Source organism: Mustela nigripes, chromosome 5 (assembly GCF_022355385.1).
Source record: "Mustela nigripes isolate SB6536 chromosome 5, MUSNIG.SB6536, whole genome shotgun sequence".
Classification (NCBI taxonomy): domain Eukaryota; kingdom Metazoa; phylum Chordata; class Mammalia; order Carnivora; family Mustelidae; genus Mustela; species Mustela nigripes.
Genome location: NC_081561.1, coordinates 59,955,820 through 59,977,254, shown reverse-complemented (window position 1 = coordinate 59,977,254; position 21,435 = coordinate 59,955,820). Strand labels below are relative to the sequence as shown.

The following is a 21,435-nucleotide window of genomic DNA, read 5'->3' as shown; positions in this document are numbered from 1 at the left end:
CAGACCTGGTGGAGTCCATGGCTTCCCCTCAAGACTACAAGGGGGAAGGTGGGTTACTGATCATTTAGTTGCTGTCCACATGGCGTAACTCTCCAAAGCCGTGGCAGCAGAAGAACCAAAATCTGCAAAAAGGCTTAGCAGATCCAGCCAATTCTGTGGTCTTCAGTGGTTGAAAGCACACATGACTTCTCTCTTTTCAAACCTGTTCAGTGAAAGGAAGGTAATGCTGCAGAAGTCAACTCCAGCCAGGAAAATTGCTACTTGGAGGCTGGGACTGAGGAATTCAGTAAGAGATATCAAGAAGGATGGAGGTCAGAAGGGAGAACCAAAACTATTCCCCCAACATTCTCACCACCACTAGCTCTGTGCTCCCTTGATAACCAGGGCCTGCTGCACTCGCCTGATAACACTCATCCTCTCATCTTCTTGGGTCTTTCAATCACCCAACATGCACAGTTTTCACTTTGCTCATCCCAATCCCCTTGTCTCCTAAGTGGAGAACTTCTTTTAAGAGGTGAGAGAGGGGATGCCTGGGTGGCTCAGTGGGTTAAAGCCTCTGCCTTGAGCTCAGGTCATGATCCCAGGGTCTTGGGATCAAGCCCAGCATTGGGTACTCTGCTCAGCAGGGAGCTTCCTCCTCTCTCTCTGCCTGCTTCTCTGCTCTGTCTGTGAAATAAACAAATAAAATCTTTAAAAAAAAAAAAAAAGGTGAGAGGGGGGACAACCTATTCTGATATCCCATTCTTGAACAACCTAGCTTACCATAGGAATGAAGGCTGGCAGAGGAGTAAACTGAACAAGGATGGCTGTCCAGGAGAAGATCAGAGTCCTGGGATATGGAAGGTAGTAGAAGTGTTTGGTTTCCTGGAGGGGTTGCTTATAAGGTGCTTATGAGGTGTTTGGCTATGGGATTATACACACACACACACACACACACACACACACAGAGTTTTTCCTGGTATATAATTAGTCATTTATTCTCTGTGTATAGTACCTTTACATGAGTTTTAAATTCAGGGACATGTGAGTGGCTCAGTTGATTAAGCATCTGCCTTCAACTCAAGTCATGATTTCAGGGTCTGGGATTGAGTCCCAAGTTGGGCTCTTTGCTCAGCAAGGCTCCTGCTTCTCCCTCTGCCTGCCAGTCCCCTTGCTTGTTCTCTCTCTCCCTCCCTCTCAGAAATAAGTAAAATCTTAAAAAATAGAAACATTTAAAAAATAAATTGAAAGTTAGCAATCTTTGCATATACACTTTCTTGGTTTTGTATCATGCCTAGGGTAACCCCACTCCTAGATTATGAATTACTCCCCAATATTTTCTCCAAGGAGTTTGGAGGTTTATTTTTATGGTTAGATCTTTAATCTATTCTTTTTTTAATATTTACTTATTTGGGAGAGAGAGAGAGATAGAGGGAGCACAAGTGGAGGGGAGGCACAAAGGGAGAGGGAGAATCAGGCTCCCTGCTGAGCAGAGAGCCCTCTGGGCTTGATCCCAGGATCCTAGGATCAGGACATGAGCCAGAGGTAGACGCTTAACCTGAGACACCCCGACACCCCTTTAATCCATTTTTTAAAAAGATTTATTTATTCACTTTAGAGAGAGAGAGAGCGTGAGCATGAGCAAGAGTAGAGGGAAGGACAGAGGGAGAGAGAGAATCCTGAAGCAGACTCCGTGTTGAGCTGGGGCCAGACACAGGGCTTGATCCCAGGACCCTGAGATCATGAGTCGAAACTAAGAAGCAGCTAAACTGACTAAACTGACTGTGCCACTTGGGCGCCCCTAGATCTTTAATTCATTTAGAATTTACCTTTATGTAAGACGTGCAGTAGGATGATTTTTCTTGTAAATAAATAGGGAGGTGTCTCAAGTTACTTGCTTTGAAAGTCACCCTCATCGTATATTAAAATCTATGTATACATGGATCTGTTTCTGGACTCTCTCTTGGTTTTTTGTTTGTTTGTTTGTTTGTTTTTAAGGTTTTTTTTTTTTTTTCACTGAACTAAGTGGCTATACTGTGGAGAGTTAGGATTACAATGGACTTAAGAGTTGGCATTTTGGCCCTTCTTCTTGCCAAAAGTGGGCACAAACTTGACAAAGCGCCAGTTGCACTGCATCTGCTGCTCGGCTTGGCCTGTCTTCTTCTTTTTCTCCTGTTTGGACACCTTGGGAATCTGCCCTCTTACTTTCTCAGTACAGGCCAGGGAACTGTGGAATTTACCTACAAGCAGGCGGCTGGCTACTTCCAGGGAGGTCAGAGCCTTCACTCCACACTGGCCTATGGTAGCCTCATCCTTCAGGGGCGTGCCTGCCAGGAGCACAACTTGATCTTCTGGAATGATGCCCTCTAGTGAGGCCACATGAGCCTTGCTTGATCTGGACAACTGTCTCCTGGCCGGTCACCTCGAGGGTGTGCAGCTCCTGGGCATGGACAAAGAGCTGCATTTTGGTGACTGAACCATGGGAACCACAGCTGCTACCACAAAGATGGAATTGAGAAAGAGGAAGAAGTAAGGGTACACAGTCCGCATGTCCTCACCCTGCTGGGTGCCACGTCACTGCTATGGACTCTCTCCTGTTGCTTATTTGTTTGCTTATTCCTGAACCAACACCACAGTATTGTAATCATTGTAATTTTATGGTGTGTTTGGTCTCTGCTCCCTACCTCCTGAGACACACCCCTCTTGGCCTCCATGACTTGACACTTGTCTATTCTTATATCTACCTCTCTAGATACTCCTCAGTCTCCCCCCACAGGATTTTCTTTCTCTGTTCTTCCCCTAAACATTAGCATCTTCAGGATCCTAGCTCATCTTCATTCTACATGCCCTCCCTGGGTGATCTTACACACTCCTACACCGATGACTCTCCAATACACTTCTATTTCTAATGGTGTTCCTAAATATCTCTTCACTGTCCAATGGAACAGCAAACTCAACCTGTCGAAAACTGAACTTATCTTTTTTCCTTACACACACACCAATAAACCTCGTCTTCCCCTAGTGTTTCCTCCTTCATCGAATGGCACAATTGGCCATAAAGTTGCTAAACTTAAAAAACCTGCTTGTCTTCTTAGTAGTCTTTATCCCTTTTCCTCTTCCTGGGATCAACCACCAAGTCATGCTCATCAGACCGCCTAAAAATCTCTAGGGTTCATCGATTTCTTTCCACCCCACTGTGACTACCACAGTTCAGGTCCCTTTCACCCATGCACTTGGGTAACTGCAGTCACTAGCTCTAATTGGTATCCCTGCCTCCTCTCTCTATACTGCAGGCAGTATAGAGATTAAATTTATAATTTTAATCATGTCGTTCCCTACTTAAAGCTTTCAAAACTTCCCCATTCCCCTATAGGATCAAGTTCAAACTTTTTAACAGTGTTTGAAAAACTTGGCCATGATCTGGATCCTGTTTATCTGCCACAGCCTTAACTCTTTATAATCTGAACTCTTTTCTTTCATTTTAATTTAATTTAATTTAGGGATGCCTGGGTGGTTCAGTCATTAAGCATCTGCCTTTGGCTCAGGTCATATCCCAGGGTCCTGGGATCAAGCCCCGCATTGGGCTCCCTGCTCAATAGGAAGCCTGCTTCTCCTTCTCCCACTTCCCCTGCTTGTGTTTACTCTCTTGCTGTGTCTTGCTCTGTCAAATAAATAAATAAATAAAAACCTTCAAAAAATTTTTTTAATTTATTTAACAGACAGAGATCACAAGTAGGCAGAGAGGCAGGCAGAGAGAGAGAGGAAGAGAAGCAGGCTTCCTGCTGAGCAGAGAACCTGATGCGGGGCTCAATCCCAGGACCCTGGGATCATGACCTGAGCCGAAGGCAGAGGCTTTAACCCACTGAGCCACCCAGGCGTCCCTTTAAAAAATTTTTTTAAAAATTAAATTTATTTATTTAGAGTGTGTGAGTGGGTGAGGAGCAGAGGGAGAGGGAGAGAGAGAATCTCAGGCAGACTCTGGCTACTGAGTGCAGTCCCTAGCAGTCTTAATGTCACGACCCTGAGATGATGACCTGAGCCCAAATCAAGAGTCCTTCACTCAACCGACTGAGCCACCCAGGCGCTCCTGAACTCTTTTCATTCCTTGAATGGAGGATGCTCTTGTCTCTCAAGGTCTCCAGGATAACTAGGCCCTCCTCTTTACTTTTACTCATCCTACAAGTCACACTTTCTCGGATGCATTTCCACTGGGACCACCCCTTCTTCCACACCATCTAGGTTAGGGAGCCGGTCCTTCTATACACAGCCCGTGCAAACCCCACGGTATATAATTTATCACACGGTATCGTATTTCTAGGCAGCAAACCCCTTAGGACAGCAACTCCTGCTTGTTTGCCAGAGGCTCCAGCACCTAGGACAGGGCCTGGCACGAAGTAGGTGCACAGTTAACAATGAACGCCGGAGAGAATGGGTGCGTGAGGGCAAGTGTCGCCTGGAAGGCGGACCTCAGCGTCTGAGAGAGTGTGGGTTCCCTGTGGGGGAAGGGCTCGGCGTATCCCTGCGAGAGTGTTCGGAGAGAGCACCGGGATCAAATCCCAACCCCGCCCAGCTTCCACCACTGCGGCCTCGCCGCGCCCCCATTCGTCCCGGCCGAGCCGGAAGTGGAGGCGAGGGCTTCCCATGATACCCCGCGGGGCGCCTATTCAAACTGCACGGAGAAGAGGGAGGCGGTCGTGATGGCGGCTCCGGAGCCGGAAGTGGTGTGCCCGGCCGCAGTACCCGGTAAGGCCTGGGGTCCCGAGATTGGGGAGCCGCTATCCAGTCTTTTAGCCCACGGCCCATTCTCTGGCCCGTCTTCGTTGACCCATCCCTCTTGGCTCCCCCTCGGCCCCAGTGACTCCATCGCCCCCTGGGTCCTGGATCCCATTGGTTCGTCCCCACTCGGGCTTCCTTTCCGCGGCGTTCTGGACCCCGCTTGATTACACTTAGTGTAAACGAATTTCTCCAGGTCAGGGCCTCCACTTTCTGAGCGGAGCCCTAGCCACAGCGTCCGAAATTTTCTCTTCCCCACCTCCCCATCCCGCCGCCACTTAGATCTTTGGCAGCTGGAGTCGGGAATCTCCCCGCCACCACCCTCAAGGAGTTTTGCGGAGGGAATGTGTCGGGCTGTCCCCTCCCCAGTACAAGGGAATGAGAAGACTGACTTTGGCTTTTAAATTTTTTGTCTCCCTTGTCCCTCGGCGCACCTACCAGATTTGGAATGGTATGAGAAGTCAGAGGAAACCCACGCCCCCCAGATAGAACTACTCGAGACTACGTCTACTCAAGAACCTCCCAACCCTTCGGAGCCCTTTTGTCCCAGAGACTGCATGGTGCCAGTGGTGTTTCCCGGGCCTGTGAGCCAGGAAGGCTGCTGTCGGTTTACTTGTGAACTTCTAAAGCATATTATGTACCAGCGCCAACAACTGCCTCTGCCCTATGAACAGCTTAAGCACTTCTACCGAAAACCTTCTCCCCAGGTAGGCACAACCTTTGGGCAAAAGCTGGTGGGGAGGCTGTGACTGTACATGGTAGGTAGGTGAAAAGGGGTTCTAAGGAATCTTCAGGCCCTGTCAGCCTCAACAGTGGTAAGGAATGTGTTTGAGCCCCATGGCTTTAGTTTCTCTCCACTCTAGTCTTTGATAGTCGGCCCTCCAGGATTTTCTCATTTTCGTTTTCTGAAGCTGCTGTTGTGTTGCATTTGGACTTCATGAACTGACCTTTTAATTTTAATGTCTTTTCTCCCCAGATGTTCATCTCTCTCTCTCTTTTTTTTTTTTTTTAAGATTTTATTTATTTATTTGATAGAGCACAAACAGGAATGGCAGAGGGAAAGGGAGAAGCAGACTCCCTGCTCAGCAGGGAGCCAGATGTGGGCTCAATCTTAAAACCTTGGAATCATGACCTGAGCCCAAGGGAGATGCTTAACCCACTGAGCCACTTGATCACCCCTCATCTTTGTTTTTAAGTTTTACTTACTGGGGACTTCCTTGACTTTATATTCGAACACTTCTGTAATTTTTTCTTTTTTTTTTTTGGCCATCATAGTGTTTGGGTTTTTTTTTTTTTTTTTTTTTTTGGTTTTTTTTTTTTTTTTTGGTCACTGTGTGGGGGGGGGGGGGGGGCAGAGGGAGAGGGAGAATCAGATCCCCGATGAGCAGGGAGCCCAGCATGGGGCTCAGTCCCAGAACTCTGGGATCATGACTTGAGCTGAAGGCAGTCGCTTAACCAACTGAGGCTCACAGGTGCCCTTGCAATCATAGTCTTAAGAGCTTCTTCTAATTTTTTTCATGTTCCTTTTTTATAGTATCCTATTGTTTCATGTCTATATGATCTTCTCTTACGTGGAGATATTAATTATTGTTTTTTTTTTAAAGATCTTATTTATTTATTTGACAGACAGAGATCACAAGTAGGCGAGGGCCGGGGAGGGGGAAGCAGGCTCCCCACGGAGCAGAGAGCCCAATGTGGGGCTCGATCCTAGGACCCCGGGATTATGACCTGAGCTGAAGGCAGAGGCTTAACCCACTGAGCCACCCAGGTGCCCCTAATTACTTTATGTTTTGAAGTTTTACTCTGTTCTTTTCAGTTTCTATTTTTTTCTGGATTCCTTTTCCTCTTTGCTTTGGTCTCTGACTTTCATATTAGAGGCTTTTATTCTGTGTCTGGTGAATATGTAAGAAAAAGTCAATGAAAGCTCTGTGTGCGTGGCTGGATCTTGTGAGCCATAGACTTCACTCTGAGGATATTGGGTAGGAACCAAGCGGTCTCTTTGGAGGACTCCCAATACATCAGTATGGGAAGTCTTCTCTCCGGAGAAGACAGGGTGGAGGAAATTGGGAGACGATCTAAGGGTTCTCACGTGGGTTTTCACTCAGTCTTTCTCTGTTCACTCTTCTGTGGTACCTAAATTGCCAATTCCTAAGCCCTTCTGGAATTCTGTGTGTGAATTGTTTTGCTTTTCATAGGGGCTCCCTCTTTTAGCACTTTGTATTCAGCTCCCTTGAATTTTTCCATCTACTTTCTACTTCCATCCTTCTTTCTACTTCCCCAAAATGTGTGGTTGCCTTTGTCTGTTTCCCAGTTCTCTTTGCCCCGGGGAGTTCCTTTTCTTTCTCCTCTCCCTCCCTTTTTCTCTCATTTAGTAGGATCTTAGATGGGACCACAAATAAGCATGTGTTTAATTTTCCACATTTAACTGGAAGACCAACTCCAGAATCACCTTTATTAAGCTAGATTATCCTCATTTCCTGTTGTCACTCATGGCTTAGCAAAATTTGCCACCTGGCATGCCACCAAATCTCCCTATTTTAGTTTCTCATTTCTGGATGTCCTCCTGTTTCACAGTACTGTCTTTGCTGTTCTGAGCATGGGAAAAGTATGGTTTTGTACAAAGAAGGCATTTTTCTTTTTAAATATATTGCCCTCTGATAAAAACCTAGTGTCGTGACCATGGAAACCCAGTTCCAGAAGTCTCCTGCATCCCAACAGGGTTCTTCAAAGGGCATTAGCTTCCCCCATCTCATCCTTCCCTTTCACTGGTCTTTGTCCTCACAGGCCGAGGACGCAGTGAAGAAGAAAGCTCGGGCCGCCGCTGAAGTGAGCAGCAGGAAATGCCAACAAGCCCTGGCAGAACTGGAGAGTGTCCTCAGCCACCTAGAGGGTCTCTTTGCCCGGACAATAGTACCCCGTGTGCTTATCCTCCTTGGTGGCAATGCCTTAAATCCCAAGGAGTTCTACGAGCTTGACTTGTCCCGCTTGGCCCCCAACAGCATGGACCAGAGCCTGAGCACTGCGGCTTGTTTGCGGCGTCTCTTCCGAGCCATTTTCATGGCTGATGCCTTCAGTGAGCTACAGGCTCCTCCACTCATGGGCACCATTGTCATGGCACAGGGGCACCGGGACTGTGGAGAAGATTGGTTTCGACCCAAGCTCAACTACCGAGTGCCCACCCGGGGCCACAAACTGACTGTGACTCTGTCCTGTGGCAGACCCTCTATCCCAGCCACAGCCTGGGAGGATTACATTTGGTTCCAGGCACCAGTGACACTTAAAGGCTTCCATGAGTGAATGGGGCTGCTTCTTCATCGTGAACACAATGGCTTTAATTATCTTTCCCCCTATGGCGCCAAGTCACCCATCTCTTGCTTGGAGCTAGAATTGCTTCCTGGTGAGAGGAATGTTCTGTCCTTCCAGCTGCCTGCCTCCCCTCCTCAGACTTCCTGGTGGGCCGATTTTATGGCTGTGGCTGTCATAATTATCACTGAACAACATCTCTTTGAATCAAAGGTTGATTTTCCCAGAAGGTGCTGGGTCAGGCATTTCTGTTCTGGTTGGAAGGCAAATATGGGGTCATAGACGGACACTCTTTTGGAAGTGGCCTTTTAATGCTTTTTGCTGTGGCAATTCAGAATTTTTGCTAGGGACATAACTTAAATATAAAAATGAATGGATTTGCATTAAATTATCAAATTATCCTCTTGGCTTAAAGATTCCCAGGGTTAAGACTAGAGTATTTTGTCTTTCTCCTTGGCGTCTTATGCTTCAGGGTTTCTAGGATTTTTTTTTTTTTTTTTTAACTGATGGTTCTTTTTCTCTTCATCAACCCTAGGCCCTTCTGGGAAGTGATTGGACTTGGTCGAGGTTCTGTAACACTTTGACGTCAGAGCTGGGACTAGAGTCCTCATCAGTTACCTCCTTGCCTGACCTCCTTTCCTCGCCATGTAGGGGTTTTTGTGATCATTACAGTATATGTGCCAAAGGTCACATAGGGGAAAAGGAGTTGAGAGACTAGACTGAGAAAGGAAACTGAGAGGGCCTTTGCCAAGCTCCAAAGCCCGTGGGAACAGTTTCTGAGCCCAGATGTCCCTTCAGGGGTTCTGCCCAGCGTGTCTCCATTGCAGTGACTGGTGGGTTGCTGGCGGTTCCTGCTGGTAGCACTGTCCTTAGGCATACCCTGCTCTCCTGCCTGCGGCACTTCCTCCACAGCTGTGCCTCTGACTTGGCCATCCTGATCCTTGCTCTTCTTCGGGCTTGTCCCCATCCTGACTATTAAGCACTGATGCGCTTTGTCCCTGAGAACACCTGCTTATGTCTTGGAAACAAATTGAAGACATAGTCATTACCCTGCTGGTGTTGGAGATAGGTAGGTTGTGTGTATGTGTGTGCATGTGCATGTTTGTATGTGTAAATGGGGACAGTATAAATATACACTATTTTTTATGTTTTAAGAAGAATGTTTTGTGTTAAGAAAACAGAAAACATGGTTTAAATTTTACACTATGTTTTAAGCACTTTACATACATTATCTCATGTAGCAACCTTCCAGAGTATGTGTTGTTCCCATCCTATCGATGAGGCTAGGGGAAATAGAATAATTTGTGGAGGAACCTGGATTCTAACCCAGTCCACCCAGCTCCAGCTCTGGAGGCTGAGTGCTGTGCATAGTGCTGCATGGCCTGTGTGGGTTTTACTCTGAAATAATTAAGCAGATTCACTCTGCCAAAAGTAGTAGCATTGGAAAGCTGCAAGACTCCCTCTCTGGCTTTAGACTGTAGATCCTGAGAGGGAACCTGCTGGTAAGTGGTCAGAAAATCTGGAATCAATGAGAACAGTATAGGTTTGGGTGACTTTTGGTGCTATGGCCACTTGAAGCATATTTTACCAGTTAGAATTTCAGCTGGTTTTTGGTCTGAGGATACTGCCTTACGAAAGAGGAGCAGAGCCATATCTCCCACTTGGCAATGGAATGGACAGGCTGAGGGCTGTAAGGGGAGGGAGAGTTTTGGACAAGGGAGTTACAGATTGTTTTGACACAGAAAACACCTTAGGCCAAGTCAGCTCCCTCAAATTTTAAAAGCCTTCATAAGCAATGCCCAGATAATCAAAACAAAGTAATTATCTGGGTAATTTAGACACTTATTTCTCTCTTGCCTTGGCATGGGGCACCACATCATTCTGATTGCATGAGTCCTTTCCAAAGGAATCCAGAAATGAAAAGGTCAGTTAATATTAACGACAGCCCAGTGTAGGGCTCCCTGCTCAGTGTGGAGTCTGCTGCTCCCTCTCCTGCCCTCCCCACCCACTCATGCCCTCTCTGTTTTTCTCTTTCTCCCTCTCTCCAATAAATAAATATAATCTTTAAAAAAAGGTCAACAAATCCCATCTCTTTCCCTGACAACAAGCTTGCTGAGATATCTGTTCACCTGTTTGACATTGGCTAGGGCTAGCTCTAGAGGTAGGTGTGAAGGAGCCTCTAACCCAGGGAGGGAAGAGCCCCAGCTGCAGTGGGGTCCTGGCCTTTTCTGTGTTGCTACCATTTGGGCCTAAAAGCAACAGTTGTGGGGCCCTGTAGCTAAATGTAGGCGGTAGGTGGTGTCCTCCTTTTTGTACTTCTCTTCACATCCTGCTCCCCCAAGGTGTGGGCCTTGCCCCAGTGCCTAGGTCTCCGTTTGTCACTTGGATGGAATAGTTCTGTGGAAGGGGTGAATAGAGACCTCTCATGAAGACCGAGGAGAATGGAACGATGGACCCCACTGTAGGACCTGGCATGGGTGGGGGTTAATTGCTTTAGATTCCTAGACTTTTAGAGCCAAGACCTCAAGTTCTTTTCTTCACTCAATTCTGAGGCCAAGAAGGGACACAACTGGAGTGAAAGAATACAGCTAACGTCACTGTCGGGTTGTCTTTCTTCCCAAGCCCTCATTGCACATACAGTAAGGACTCAATTCAACTGTTGCAAAGGCTCAGAAAAGGCAAAAATATCCATGGAACTGGGGACCTTCAATCCCACACAAAGGCTACCTATGTTAGGGGAAGCCACACTGTTAGCGTGACAGCAGAACACGTACGGGCCCCAACGCGAGAAGGACGGAGGACAGGAGCTGGTGTGTGTACAGGCTTGGGGGAAGGAAGGGCTGTGTGGGGAGCAGGGCGCGCCTGAGGTCGGAGAGGGCGGGGCCGCGCGTGTGGAATCCTTCCAGCCCGGCGGGAGGGCAGAGCTTTGGGTCACCATGGAGACAGTTTCTCCTAGCAACCTGGCGGGCGTTGATCAGAGCCGCGGGCGCGATGGACGCGGAAAGCCTCCTGCTATCGCTGGAGCTGGCGTCCGGCAGCGGGCAGGGGCTCAGCCCCGACCGTAGGGCCTCGCTGCTCACCTCCCTTACGCTGGTGAAGCGCGACTACCGCTACGATCGGGTCCTCTTCTGGGGCCGCATCCTCGGCCTCGTCGCGGATTACTACATCGCGCAGGGCCTGAGTGAGGACCAGCTCGCACCACGCAAGACTCTTTACAGGTGGAGTCGATGCCCTAGCAGCCGCGGTGGCCCGCGCCTCCTGAAGGGGCGCCTCTGGGAGTCCAGGAGGGGGTGGGCGTGGTAGGAATGGAAAGGGGTGGTGACACTGAACTGGAGAGGGGAGGGTGGGGCACGCAAGGAGCTGGTGACCGTTAGCAGGCAGAGACCTGATAACATCGTGGAGGTGTGGTGGGCTTGGGGGACTCGGGGCGCAGGGATTTGGAGGTGGGTTTATAATATAGGCGGGGCCGAGAACGGAGGCAGAGAGAGGTGAAAGGTCCCGGAGAATAGGGTCCTGGAGTAGACGCCAAGTGCAGGCCTGGCATTCTGAAGAGCACAGTTTGGAGAAGGATTAGAAGCCCTGGAGGGTAATGAAGTGTTGTTTGGAAGTGGGTCCAGAAGTATCTTTGGTGGTGGAGTTGGCTCACAAAAGGAAGCACTCTAGGAAGTAGAGAACGAATGTGGAATGGGAGAGGAGGGTTTACAACCAGGGAAAATTCTCAACAGGCTACTTACCCTACAAGCCTACCCGCCTCTTTTTTGACTACCCCCAGCAATGTCGGGAAGCTCACCACCTTACAGAACAAGCCATCCAGGCCATAGGGAGTTGTAGACTTCATTTATCTCTCTGTACATCAATCCAACATTGATTGGAGGCATTTTGTATAGACTTACACGAAGGTTACAAAGATGGCTAAGACTCCCCCGTCTCCAAGTTATTCACATCCTAGGAAGGAAGATGGACATGTAACCCAGCAATTAAAGCAAAGTGTGTTAACCCCAGGACAGAGAGAGATGCAAAGGGGGGTCAAGGGGGAGTGTCTTCTAGAGAGCAATGAAATAAAGATTGCTAAGGGACATCTGAAAGCTGATGGGTAGTTCCCCAGGAAGGTGTGGGGAAAGGCAAGCCAGTTAGAGGGAAGGGGTCTGCAAACTTGGCTGGAGTGGGCTTGGAGTGTTTGGGAGCACAGCAGGTAGGTGAACCTGACAGTGGCAGGCCAGGATGTTACACAAACTGGATGGAAAGACCTGAGATTTGAACTTTGTTTGGAGGCTGTGGCGAGCTGGAGAGCCATTCAGAGGCCTTAAGCAAGAAGAGTCTGCTCAGATCTGAGTGTGCAGGCTGATTTGAAGTGGGTGAGCATCCAGGAGGCTGTTGCAGTGTCCAGATGAAGGAGACCGCAAGGAAGAGGTAGCTGAGGGACTGTAGATCAGGGGGTGGGTTGGAAAGATGTAAGTGGTGCCACTAGCTAGACTTGGGTCTGAATGAGAGGTGGAGGAGAGGTCAAGGTTGACTCTTCCTTCCAGCTAAGGTGGCCAAGTAAGTGCTGGTGAATCCCACTGGAACATTATTCAGGGAGCAGGACTAGGAAAGCCCCGTTGAATTTGGTATGAGTTGCTCTGGGTGGGCCGGGGGGGGGGGTGGGGGGGGGGAGGATCATAAGGAGGCATATTAAAGTACAAACCTGGAGTCCAGACAAAACACTTGGACTGAAAATGAAGACTTAGGATTCATTTTATTCCATAAGTTTTTATTTCTTCAGCACCTACTATGTGCTAGGCATTGATCCAGGCATCAGGAATTCAATGGTAAATGAGACAAAGTCCTTGTGTTCGTGGAGTCTACATTATAGTGTGTGGGGGTGGGGGGAAGGGAGACAATAAATAAACACACATACATTGCAGATCTAGAGAATACAGGATGCAGTACTGTTTTAAATAGGGTGGTCAGAGATAGTCTCTCTGATAAGAGACCTGAGGCAACTGAGAGAATGAGCTCTGTATTTATCTGAGGGAAGAGAATTCCAGGCAAGCGCAAAGGCCCTGAGGCAGATGTGTACTTAGTGTTGGTGGAAACCCATGGAGGCTAGTGTGGCTGGAGAGGAGGGAACATTGTAGGACATGAGGTCAGAGAGGTAAGGGACCAGAAGGCTTTGTGGGGCGTTGCAAGGAATTGTTGTAATGGGAAGTCTTTGGAAGCTGCTATACAGAGACATGATCTGGCAGTTGGGTGGGAAGTAGACTGAAAAGGGAGCAAGTGTGGACTTGGGGAGACCAGTTAAGAGGTTACCATAGTATCTAGGTAAGGAAGAGAGGGGCTTGGACCAACAGGGAGCAGTGGAGGTGGTGAGAGGAGGTTGGGTTCTGCATATCACCTAGGGTTCTGGGAGTCAGGTGGGCCAACCTGCGGGGAGAAAGGAGGGGTGACAATAGATCCTTGGGAATACTTGGGGCAGTGGAGGAGAGCGAAGGGAGATGCCAATGGAAACAAATGGAATGCATTTGTTGGCTTTTAGGTCTTGTTGATGTCCTCCTAAGCCGTTTTTTGCGGGGGGTGGGGGGGGTGGGGCAGAAGTGACCGTGTAATGGGCAGAGTGAAGGTGAGAGGAGAAAGGTCTCCACAGGGCAAGTTGTTTTGAGATTATTGTTCAGAGATGGAGGAGAGGAGTGAGGGACCAGAAAAGGCTGTTTTCCAGCAGGGCGTGGATTTGAGGACCGTTATTTTTGAAAGTTGAGAAGTTCTGATGTTGAGAAGGGGGCCAGTGGAGAGAGAAGGATGGAAAGATGAGCAGGGCCCCCCACCCGCCCCTACCCGCCACACCCAGCAGGCCGGTCGGGTGAGAGAGGAGTGGGAGAACGCCCTCTTCTGGCAGGAGTGGGGAGGAGGGGACTGGGCCCGTCCGTGCTGGAGACCTCAGAGGACAGGTCCTAGAGCCTGGACCGGCTTTCCTGAGAAATGGGGGAAGGTGGCTCTGGGGTTGGCTCACTGGGCAGATGGAGCATGAATCTGGGGTCTACCAAAAGATGTGCTTGTAACTGAGGAAAGTTCAGCTTTCAAGGAACTCATCAGGAATCTTATAGTGCAGATATCTGGGAAGAAATTTTTGGAATTTTGGTAGGCACAAAGCTTTTGTGACCTTGACCTTCTATGAAATAAATTTGAATTTGTCTCACATGTGGAGGTGGGGTGCACCATAGGCCCTTAGGATTTCGAAGGGGAGAGGTGCGAGTCCCAACAGTGCATCTTGGGCTTTGTCCCTCAAGAGAAGGGGCCGTGGCAGGAAGCTTGGAAACCAGGATCCTGGGGATGTCGTTGGCAGTCTGAACTGCATGGAGTGGAGCCTCCTGCCCCCTGCCACGGAGGAGATGGTGGTGCAGACGTCTGTGCTGAAGGGCCGCTTCATGGGGGACCCCTCACATGAGTATGAACACACCGAGCTGCAGAAGATGAGTGAGGGCGAGAAGGTCTTTGAGGAAGAAGTAGTGGTGAGTGAAGATGAGAGCGGGAGGACAGAAAGAGCCTGGGCCATCCAAAGCCCAGCCCAGTGGAAATTGTGGTGTCAACACCATAAGCCCACACAGCTCCCATGTGACAGGGTGGAGAGTAGACGGGCCGCTCCATCCGCTCCATCTGGAGCTGGGCTCTGGGCAGGGGCTGGGAGAGGCGGGTCTGTGTTGCGCTTTCAGGTAATGGGATGTGCACAGGCTCTTGTGTCTTTATATCAGTCTTTGTCTTACTGGATAATATATCCACATGATTCGCAATGTGAAGGTACAAAAAGAAATTTAGCAAAGTGGCTCTCTCACCCCTGTCTGCCAGTCCCCCAGGTCTTCTTTCCCAGGGACATTAATGTAACTCACTTTGCGCCCGTGTGCATGTCCACATGTTGTTATGCAAAGCGCAGTCTAGACCAGAAGCATCACCACGGCTTGGGAGTTAGAAATGCACACTCTCAGGCTGGCATCAGGATCGGAATTTTAACACATTCCAAGGGGATTTGAATACACATTAAAGTTTCAGAAGCTCTACTTCCAAAGACATTTGATGCAAAACAAGTCTCAGCAAATAGCTGACCTTTCCACATTCTCTTCTGATCTTAAGACAAAACAAGCGGCAGATGTCACGCACACATTTCTGCACCTTGCTTTTTTCACCTAATAAATTTTGGAGCTCTTTCTATGTCAGTGCTCTGAAGAGCCACCCCCATTGTTTTTACTGTGTGTGAACGTCCCATAGTTGGACCAGTGTCCCGGTTGTGGAAATCCATGACATGTCCGAGTTGGAGCTCTGACAGGCGGTTCCATAACGAATGACCTTGCACATGGTGTCCTTTCCAACATGTGCACACACTCTGAAGGTTCATTTCCTAGAAATGGAACTGCTGGGTCAAAAAATAAGGAGCACAGATTTTGAAACAATCAAACCTGGAATTCAAAATATAGCCTGTGCACCTGGGTGAGGCCAAAAGTGTCGGTAGTGGCCTGTGATGCCTCAACCGGAGTCCCCACTCCTCTCCCTTACCCCACCTGACAAACTTGACCTCCCTGAGGCTTATTTTCTGAAACGGTGGGATAATTATATCTACTTTGTAGTCTTGTACAGGTGAAATGAAGGGACCTATCTGAAGGCCCTGGTGTAGGCCTGTGTAAAGCATTGGTTTCCATCTAATGTGTAAAAATTTCAGTTGGCAGCTCCTGGGAAATAGGTAGCTGAGTGACTCTCAGGAGCCCTGGTGACCCGTTTTCCCTGTCAAACTCTGCTTTTCCTCAAACACCTCTACAAAGTCCTTTTATTAGGGGTTGCCCTTGATATTGGTTGTAACCAAATTCATCTGCATAAAAATGTTAAATATGGGGGGTGGTGCTGGGGAGATGTTAAGTCAAAGCATAGGATCTGAAAGTATATAAGCTGAGACTCCAATTTTGTTTTAAATAGATACACAGGAAGGAGAATAGAAGGAAGGATGCCAATATGTTCTTAGTGATTTTCTTTAGGAGGTGGGATTATGAATGGTTTTAATTCTTTGGCGTATATTATAAACTTTTTCTATATTACCTAAGTATTCCACAGTGAGCAGGATTGCTTTTATATTTTAAAAAGGCAAAATAACCCACATATACATATGACAGGGTGGTATGTTTCTGGAAGAGTACATAAAAAACTATTAACAGTGGTTGTCTCCAGGGAGGCCAGTTGGAGGGTCAGGGTTGGGGTGACAGAGACTGCTTTTTTGGGGGGGGGGTTTAAATATTACACCATCAGTATGTATTCCTGATTTAAAAGCGAGACAGACAGAGGAATGAAAGAAGGAGTGAAGAGAGGAAGGAAGGGGGGGGACCTTTGAGAGGAGAGAAGGGGAGGGCTTGCCCAACGTGATTTTCCATGGACTTGGTGTCTATGTGGTGGCGATCCAGGTTAGGGCGTCATGCAGGGGGTCCTTGCTCCAGAGGTGAATGGGCATAGCACTCTGGCAGGTTGGCTTTTCTCCTGTCTCCTCAGGTCCAGATCAAGGAAGAGACCCGCTTGGTGTCTGTCATCGACCAGATAGACAAGGCTGTAGCGGTCATCCCCCGAGGAGCCCTTTTCAAGACCCCTTTTGGACCTATCCATGTCAATCGGACCTTTGAAGGTGAGGTCTCCAGGGCCCCTCTCAAGGGCAGGAGGGCATCTCTTCCCAAGCATAATCGGACACATTTCTGGGAGTCTTGGGGAACCTGTCCCACTTTCTCAGAGAAAGACCAGCTGTGTCCAGTTCACTTGGAAAGATGTGATCCATGGCCTGGGACTGGCAGTTGGCATGGGCTGCTCGTCACTGGACCTTGACACTTTTCTGCCTGAGGGTAGAGAGCATTTGCCATCTAGGCCCCACGGCTTTGTGGGGGTCTGGGCTCCCTGCCTTCCCCACCTTCTTCCTCTTTGGTGTCTCCTCATTGTAGGATCTGGACCAACACTGGGCTGACAGAACACAGCTCCTTTTTCTCCCTTTAGTTCTCTGTCAGTATCTGACTGAGTCCTTTGCAGGCCCCTCCATGTGGTTCCCACGGGTGGAGAAAGGGGGGCTGTGGGGTTTGGGGCTGACCATCCTTTCCTACCTACCACCTCTTTTTAGGACTGTCCTTGTCTGAAGCCAAGAAGCTTAGCTCCTACTTCCACTTCAAGGAGCCTGTTGAGTTGAAGAACAAGACCTTGCTTGAGAAGGCTGACCTGGACCCTTCCCTGGACTTCATGGACCCCTTAGAGCATGACATTCCCAAAGGTAATAGTCTATGACTTGGAGGACATTGTATCTGTCCCCAGGTAAGAGCAGTGGGTCATGCCACATGCCATTCTCCTCTGAGATTAGAACCAAGGGCCTGAGTGGGAGCTAGTGGTTCACTGGGGTTCCTTGAGGGTGGGGGCTCCCCCAAGGCCTGGTCCAGGGCTCAGCTCATAATAAACAGTCAGTACTTGTCTGCAGACAAAAGGAAGCACTGTCTTCCCTTTGATTCTACAGACAGGGAACCTCGGTGCCTCTTTGGAATTCCCTACCAGTCTTGGAGGAGGCAGGCGGGAACCCTCTCCCAAACGTCCCTGACAACATCCCCGAAAATCCTAGCCACTCATCCATCCCAGCTGTTGGCTTTGCGGTTAGACCAGTGCTTGGCACATAGCCAGGGCTCGGTGAGTGGGTGCTGAGCAACGGCAGGGCAGACTGCCTGCTAAGGACATGAGTTCTGTACATTTGCTTCCTGCTGTGTGCACACATCCTCAGAGGTCTTCCTGTTCTTCAGGGCCCGGCTGGCCCAGGCACACCCCCAGCAGTTGGTGGGCTCACGGGGACCCCATGTCCTTCCCCCAAGCTGTGCCAGTAGAGAAGCCTGTGTCATGCGCAGAGGCTTTTGCTTGGAGGCTGTCTGCCAGGGCAGGTGCCCGGTTCTGGACAGCTGGGGGCCGGGCCCCAGGTGCTGACATAGTGCCCCTGCCTCATTCCCTCCCCATGTTTGCGGTTTCTGAGCACTGCAGGGACCAGCTGTGGATGACAGCAGCGCCAGCGACAAGGCTAATGATAGAAATGGTGACTCCTGAGAGCGACAGTCCTGCTTCCTGTGCACAGGGCGCTGCACTAAGCCCCTGCCATGCCTTATCTCAGGTTCCTTCTCACAGGCACCTGTGGCGGGGCGGTGGGGGCGGGGGCTATTGTTGTCACCCCTGATTTACAGGTGAGGACCCAGGCTCAGACTCTGAAACCCAAGGACACAGTGAGCGTTAGAGCCTTAGACTCCAAGGTAGATGGTAGATGAGTGTTTCCAGTGGACAGTGTTTGCCCCCACCATGCGGGGGACCACTTGTGGGGAGCTGTACACTCCCCGCCAGTGGGGGAGCGGATGGAGGAAGCAGGGACTCTGGCTTCAGACAGCCTCGGCTGGGATCCCGAATCCACTACTTACTAGCTGAGTGACCTGCGGGGCGGGCCCCCCACTTTCCTCATGCCTCCATTCCCTCATTCCTAAAAGGGGATAATGGTATTTTCTACCTCACTGGGCTGTTATGAGAATGGAGTGAGTTAATGCATATACAAGAAGTTTATAGCAGTGCCTAACACATGGTAAGGACTCAAATTAAAATTAGTAATTATTATTAGTGTTATATTTAGTGGCAAAAAAGGCCTTGGAGGGAGTTGGGGCAGGCCAAGAGGACCGAGGATGCCAAGGGGTAGGAGGCTTACAGCAAGGCAGTGGGAGCTGCTGGAAGCTCTTGAGCGGGTCTGTGACAATAAGGTGCACGGAGGGATGGAATAGGGCCCGGTAGGGATCTGGAGGCCATTTCATGGCTACTGCAGTACCCCAGGGGCTGGGAGATGGTTCCAAGGGGGTAAGGGCTGCTGGCAGGGAATGGCCACTCTGGCCTCTGCTCCATGGGGTTTACCCGAGTCAAACCTTGCTCAGCATAGAATGGGGCTCCTGGACCTGCTGGGGGGCGGGAGGATAAAGAAGGTTGGTGAGGGCTGGGGCACTTCTCCCCCATAGGACATGCTTTCCAGACTCCCATTATCTCCCCCAACTCTGTGCTCCCAGCCTGGCCGGAAGCCAGAAGGGCCTGCACACCCCGGGTGATAGAGGAAGCCAGCAACACTGTGGTGGTGGGACACAGCAGCAAGGTCTGAGGGGTGGGCTGAGGAAAGTTCTCTTCATACCTCCAGTCTGGCGGCAGTAGCACTGCTCCCCTGAGCCTGGCTATGGCTGGAAAGGCCACCTCCAGCCTGACTTCGCTTGCCTGCAGCCAGATACTCCAGGGCCCATGCGTGCCGTGCTCCCCCTACAGTGCTGGCTGACTAGGAGACTGACCCAAAAGGGCCTCCTCCCCCTTGGAACTTCATCCTCTGTGGTGGGAGCAGGGATTGGTATGCTAGGGCCTTTGCAGACCAAAGCCAGCTAGATGGAGTGGGGGGCCCAGCAAAGTCTACCTAAGGGAACCCCATCAATCCTGTCTGCCCTTTTCTTTTGGCTAAAGGGGACACAGGAGGCAGCCGTTTCTCCCTGCAGCTGGGGTTGTAAGATGTGGAATTTTGGGGGGTCTTCCTAAAGGATGCTCGGGCCATCCTGATGTGTCTGGTCGGCAAGTGAATTCATCAGGGGGTCAGAACTTGGGCCTGGGAGGTAGGGGAGTGCAGTGGCCTGTGACCCTAGGCATCCTAGCCTCAGGCACACCTCAGGGCTGAAGGATCAGCTGATGGTTCAGTCTGTCCTGGCATGTGTTGTCCTCAGTGCTGGGGCCTTGGTGGCTGAGGGCTCCTGGTGTCTGTGTGTGGTCCTGAGAGGGGGAATGCTCCCGGCCTCACCTTGGGAAACATCAGAGCTTCTGGGCCTCCAGCTCCCTGCCTCCCAGAGTCAGCATCAGCAAACCCGCAGGCAGTCAAGCCCAGGGTCAGGATGGTTTGGCTGGGGCTGTGGTGTGGAGGTGGGAGTGTGGGTGGTCTGGGGAACAGCAGACGCTCAGGTTTTGCTCCCAGACTCCCTTCCTTACCTGCCAGTGAAGGAGCAGAAAGAGCTGCTGGGAGGCTGCCTGCAAGGCAGACAGCTGCCTCAATGGGCTTGGCTGCGAAGAGCGGCCAAAATTCCCGGGAAGGAAGGTTCCCTGGGACACCAGCACTGGCTAGAAGGCTGGAATTTGACAGTCGTTTTCTGCCAGGGGAAGGATCATTGTTTCCTTTCTGGGACTGAGGCAATTGTTCCGGGGGACTTTGTGTCACCTGTTAGCAGGGGTGGTTTGGGTTGGGCCTGCCCAGGGGACTCCAGCTCTCTGTGCCCATGGAGGTAGGCCAGCAAAGCATCTTGTTCCTGGGCCAGTCTTGGTTGCAGACAGGACGGGGAGGGATGTTGCCTTGCCACCAACGCCCTCCTGAGCATTTGCCTTTGCCCTGGGGTCTGCAGAGTTTTGTGGGAGTGGGTAGCTTTGGGGGCAGAGCCATCATCCTGGTGGATGACAGGCAAGGGTCAGTTCGCTGAGCCCATCTGTATTCATGTGAGATGGAGCGCTAGGTCAGGCCAGACGTCTCGGCAGCACTCCGCTGCTCAGTGCTTCCCAGCCTCAGCCGTTCAGTCCTTCAGCAGATAGTGACTGAGTAGGCGCTGCATGCTGGGGGCCTGGACACTGCCCTTGCCTCACAGACATTTGGGAAGATGAGATGAAATAGGATGGGATGTGGAAATGGGAAGTAGAAGATGCCTCATGCTCAGGGTCACTGGTGTCCTAGGAAGCAGAGCGGGGTGGGGGGTGAAGGGCAGATGGAGCCTCTCTCCTTACTCCTCAGGGACTGGAGCCTACAGGTCTGGGGAACTTCCAGGTCCCAGGGCTGCAGCGTTTGGGAGCCAGGCAGCAATGCCCAGTTTGGGCAGCAGAGGGCAGCAAGGGGCCTGCCTTCTGGCCTGGAAAGCTGTCTTTTTAAAGCGTAGTGGTTGGTGGTTGAGGAGGGGACATGGGCGACAGGTGGGGGACACAGTGTGAATCAGCTTTCTCTTGGGGTTGTGTGCAGGCGGCTCCTCCCACCCAACCCCTAGGAAGCCTGGCTGACAAGTGCTTAACCTTCTGGACCAGGAGGCCCGGCTTTGCCCATCAAATAGGGCACTCTTCCACCGTCAGGGGATTTGACCATGACTTCTGGCCGTGGCGAGGGGGGAAGTGACCACTTTTGAAAGAAGTGATCCATGGCCATTTCTGCATGTGTGACAAGTTGTGTGGGGGCTGTTCTGAGGAGAAAGTGTAAAACCATCTACTGTGACTGGGGAACCCCCATCCCCAGTCTGGCCCATTCCCTCAAATGTAATCTTTCTCCCAGGAAGGCAGGAGAATGTGATTCTGATTTGCATGCATACTTCAGGCTAGCAGAGACTTCCACTAGCA

General features: G+C 50.3%; 2 protein-coding genes and 1 pseudogene across 4 annotated transcripts in view; 2 read left to right on the top strand and 1 right to left on the bottom strand.

Annotated features, from left to right (window-relative positions):
• Positions 1-2,040: 2,040 nt before the first annotated feature.
• LOC132017285 (ubiquitin-like protein FUBI) lies at positions 2,041-2,443 on the bottom strand (annotated as a pseudogene).
• Positions 2,444-4,615: 2,172 nt separating this feature from the next.
• On the top strand, positions 4,616-10,122 carry MAD2L1BP (MAD2L1 binding protein). Its single transcript, XM_059399074.1, has 3 exons — positions 4,616-4,722; positions 5,194-5,459; positions 7,537-10,122. Exons 1-3 carry the CDS (start codon positions 4,677-4,679, stop codon positions 8,047-8,049), a joined length of 825 nt encoding a protein of 274 aa, XP_059255057.1. The 5' UTR covers positions 4,616-4,676; the 3' UTR covers positions 8,050-10,122.
• Positions 10,123-10,998: 876 nt separating this feature from the next.
• Positions 10,999-21,435, top strand: part of RSPH9 (radial spoke head component 9) — a 13,883-nt gene continuing 3,446 nt past the window's right edge. The window contains exons 1-4 of one of the 3 annotated variants that reach the window (XM_059400370.1): positions 10,999-11,273; positions 14,321-14,540; positions 16,555-16,684; positions 17,165-17,311. In XM_059400370.1, coding sequence (XP_059256353.1) covers positions 11,047-11,273; positions 14,321-14,540; positions 16,555-16,684; positions 17,165-17,311 — 724 coding nt within the window. In that variant the 5' untranslated portion in view covers positions 10,999-11,046. The remainder of the gene's footprint in view (positions 11,274-14,320; positions 14,541-16,554; positions 16,685-17,164; positions 17,312-21,435) is intronic. The other 2 variants (XM_059400372.1, XM_059400371.1) reach the window with 2 other exon arrangements.

Excerpts from the sequence above, each read along its gene's own strand:
- MAD2L1BP (XM_059399074.1), top strand. The coding sequence starts at position 4,677 with ATGGCGGCTCCGGAGCCGGAAGTGGTGTGCCCGGCCGCAGTACCCG. Across the intron at positions 4,723-5,193 it reads GTGCCCGGCCGCAGTACCCG|ATTTGGAATGGTATGAGAAG; the intron begins GTAAGGCCTGGG and ends CGCACCTACCAG. Across the intron at positions 5,460-7,536 it reads ACCGAAAACCTTCTCCCCAG|GCCGAGGACGCAGTGAAGAA; the intron begins GTAGGCACAACC and ends TTGTCCTCACAG.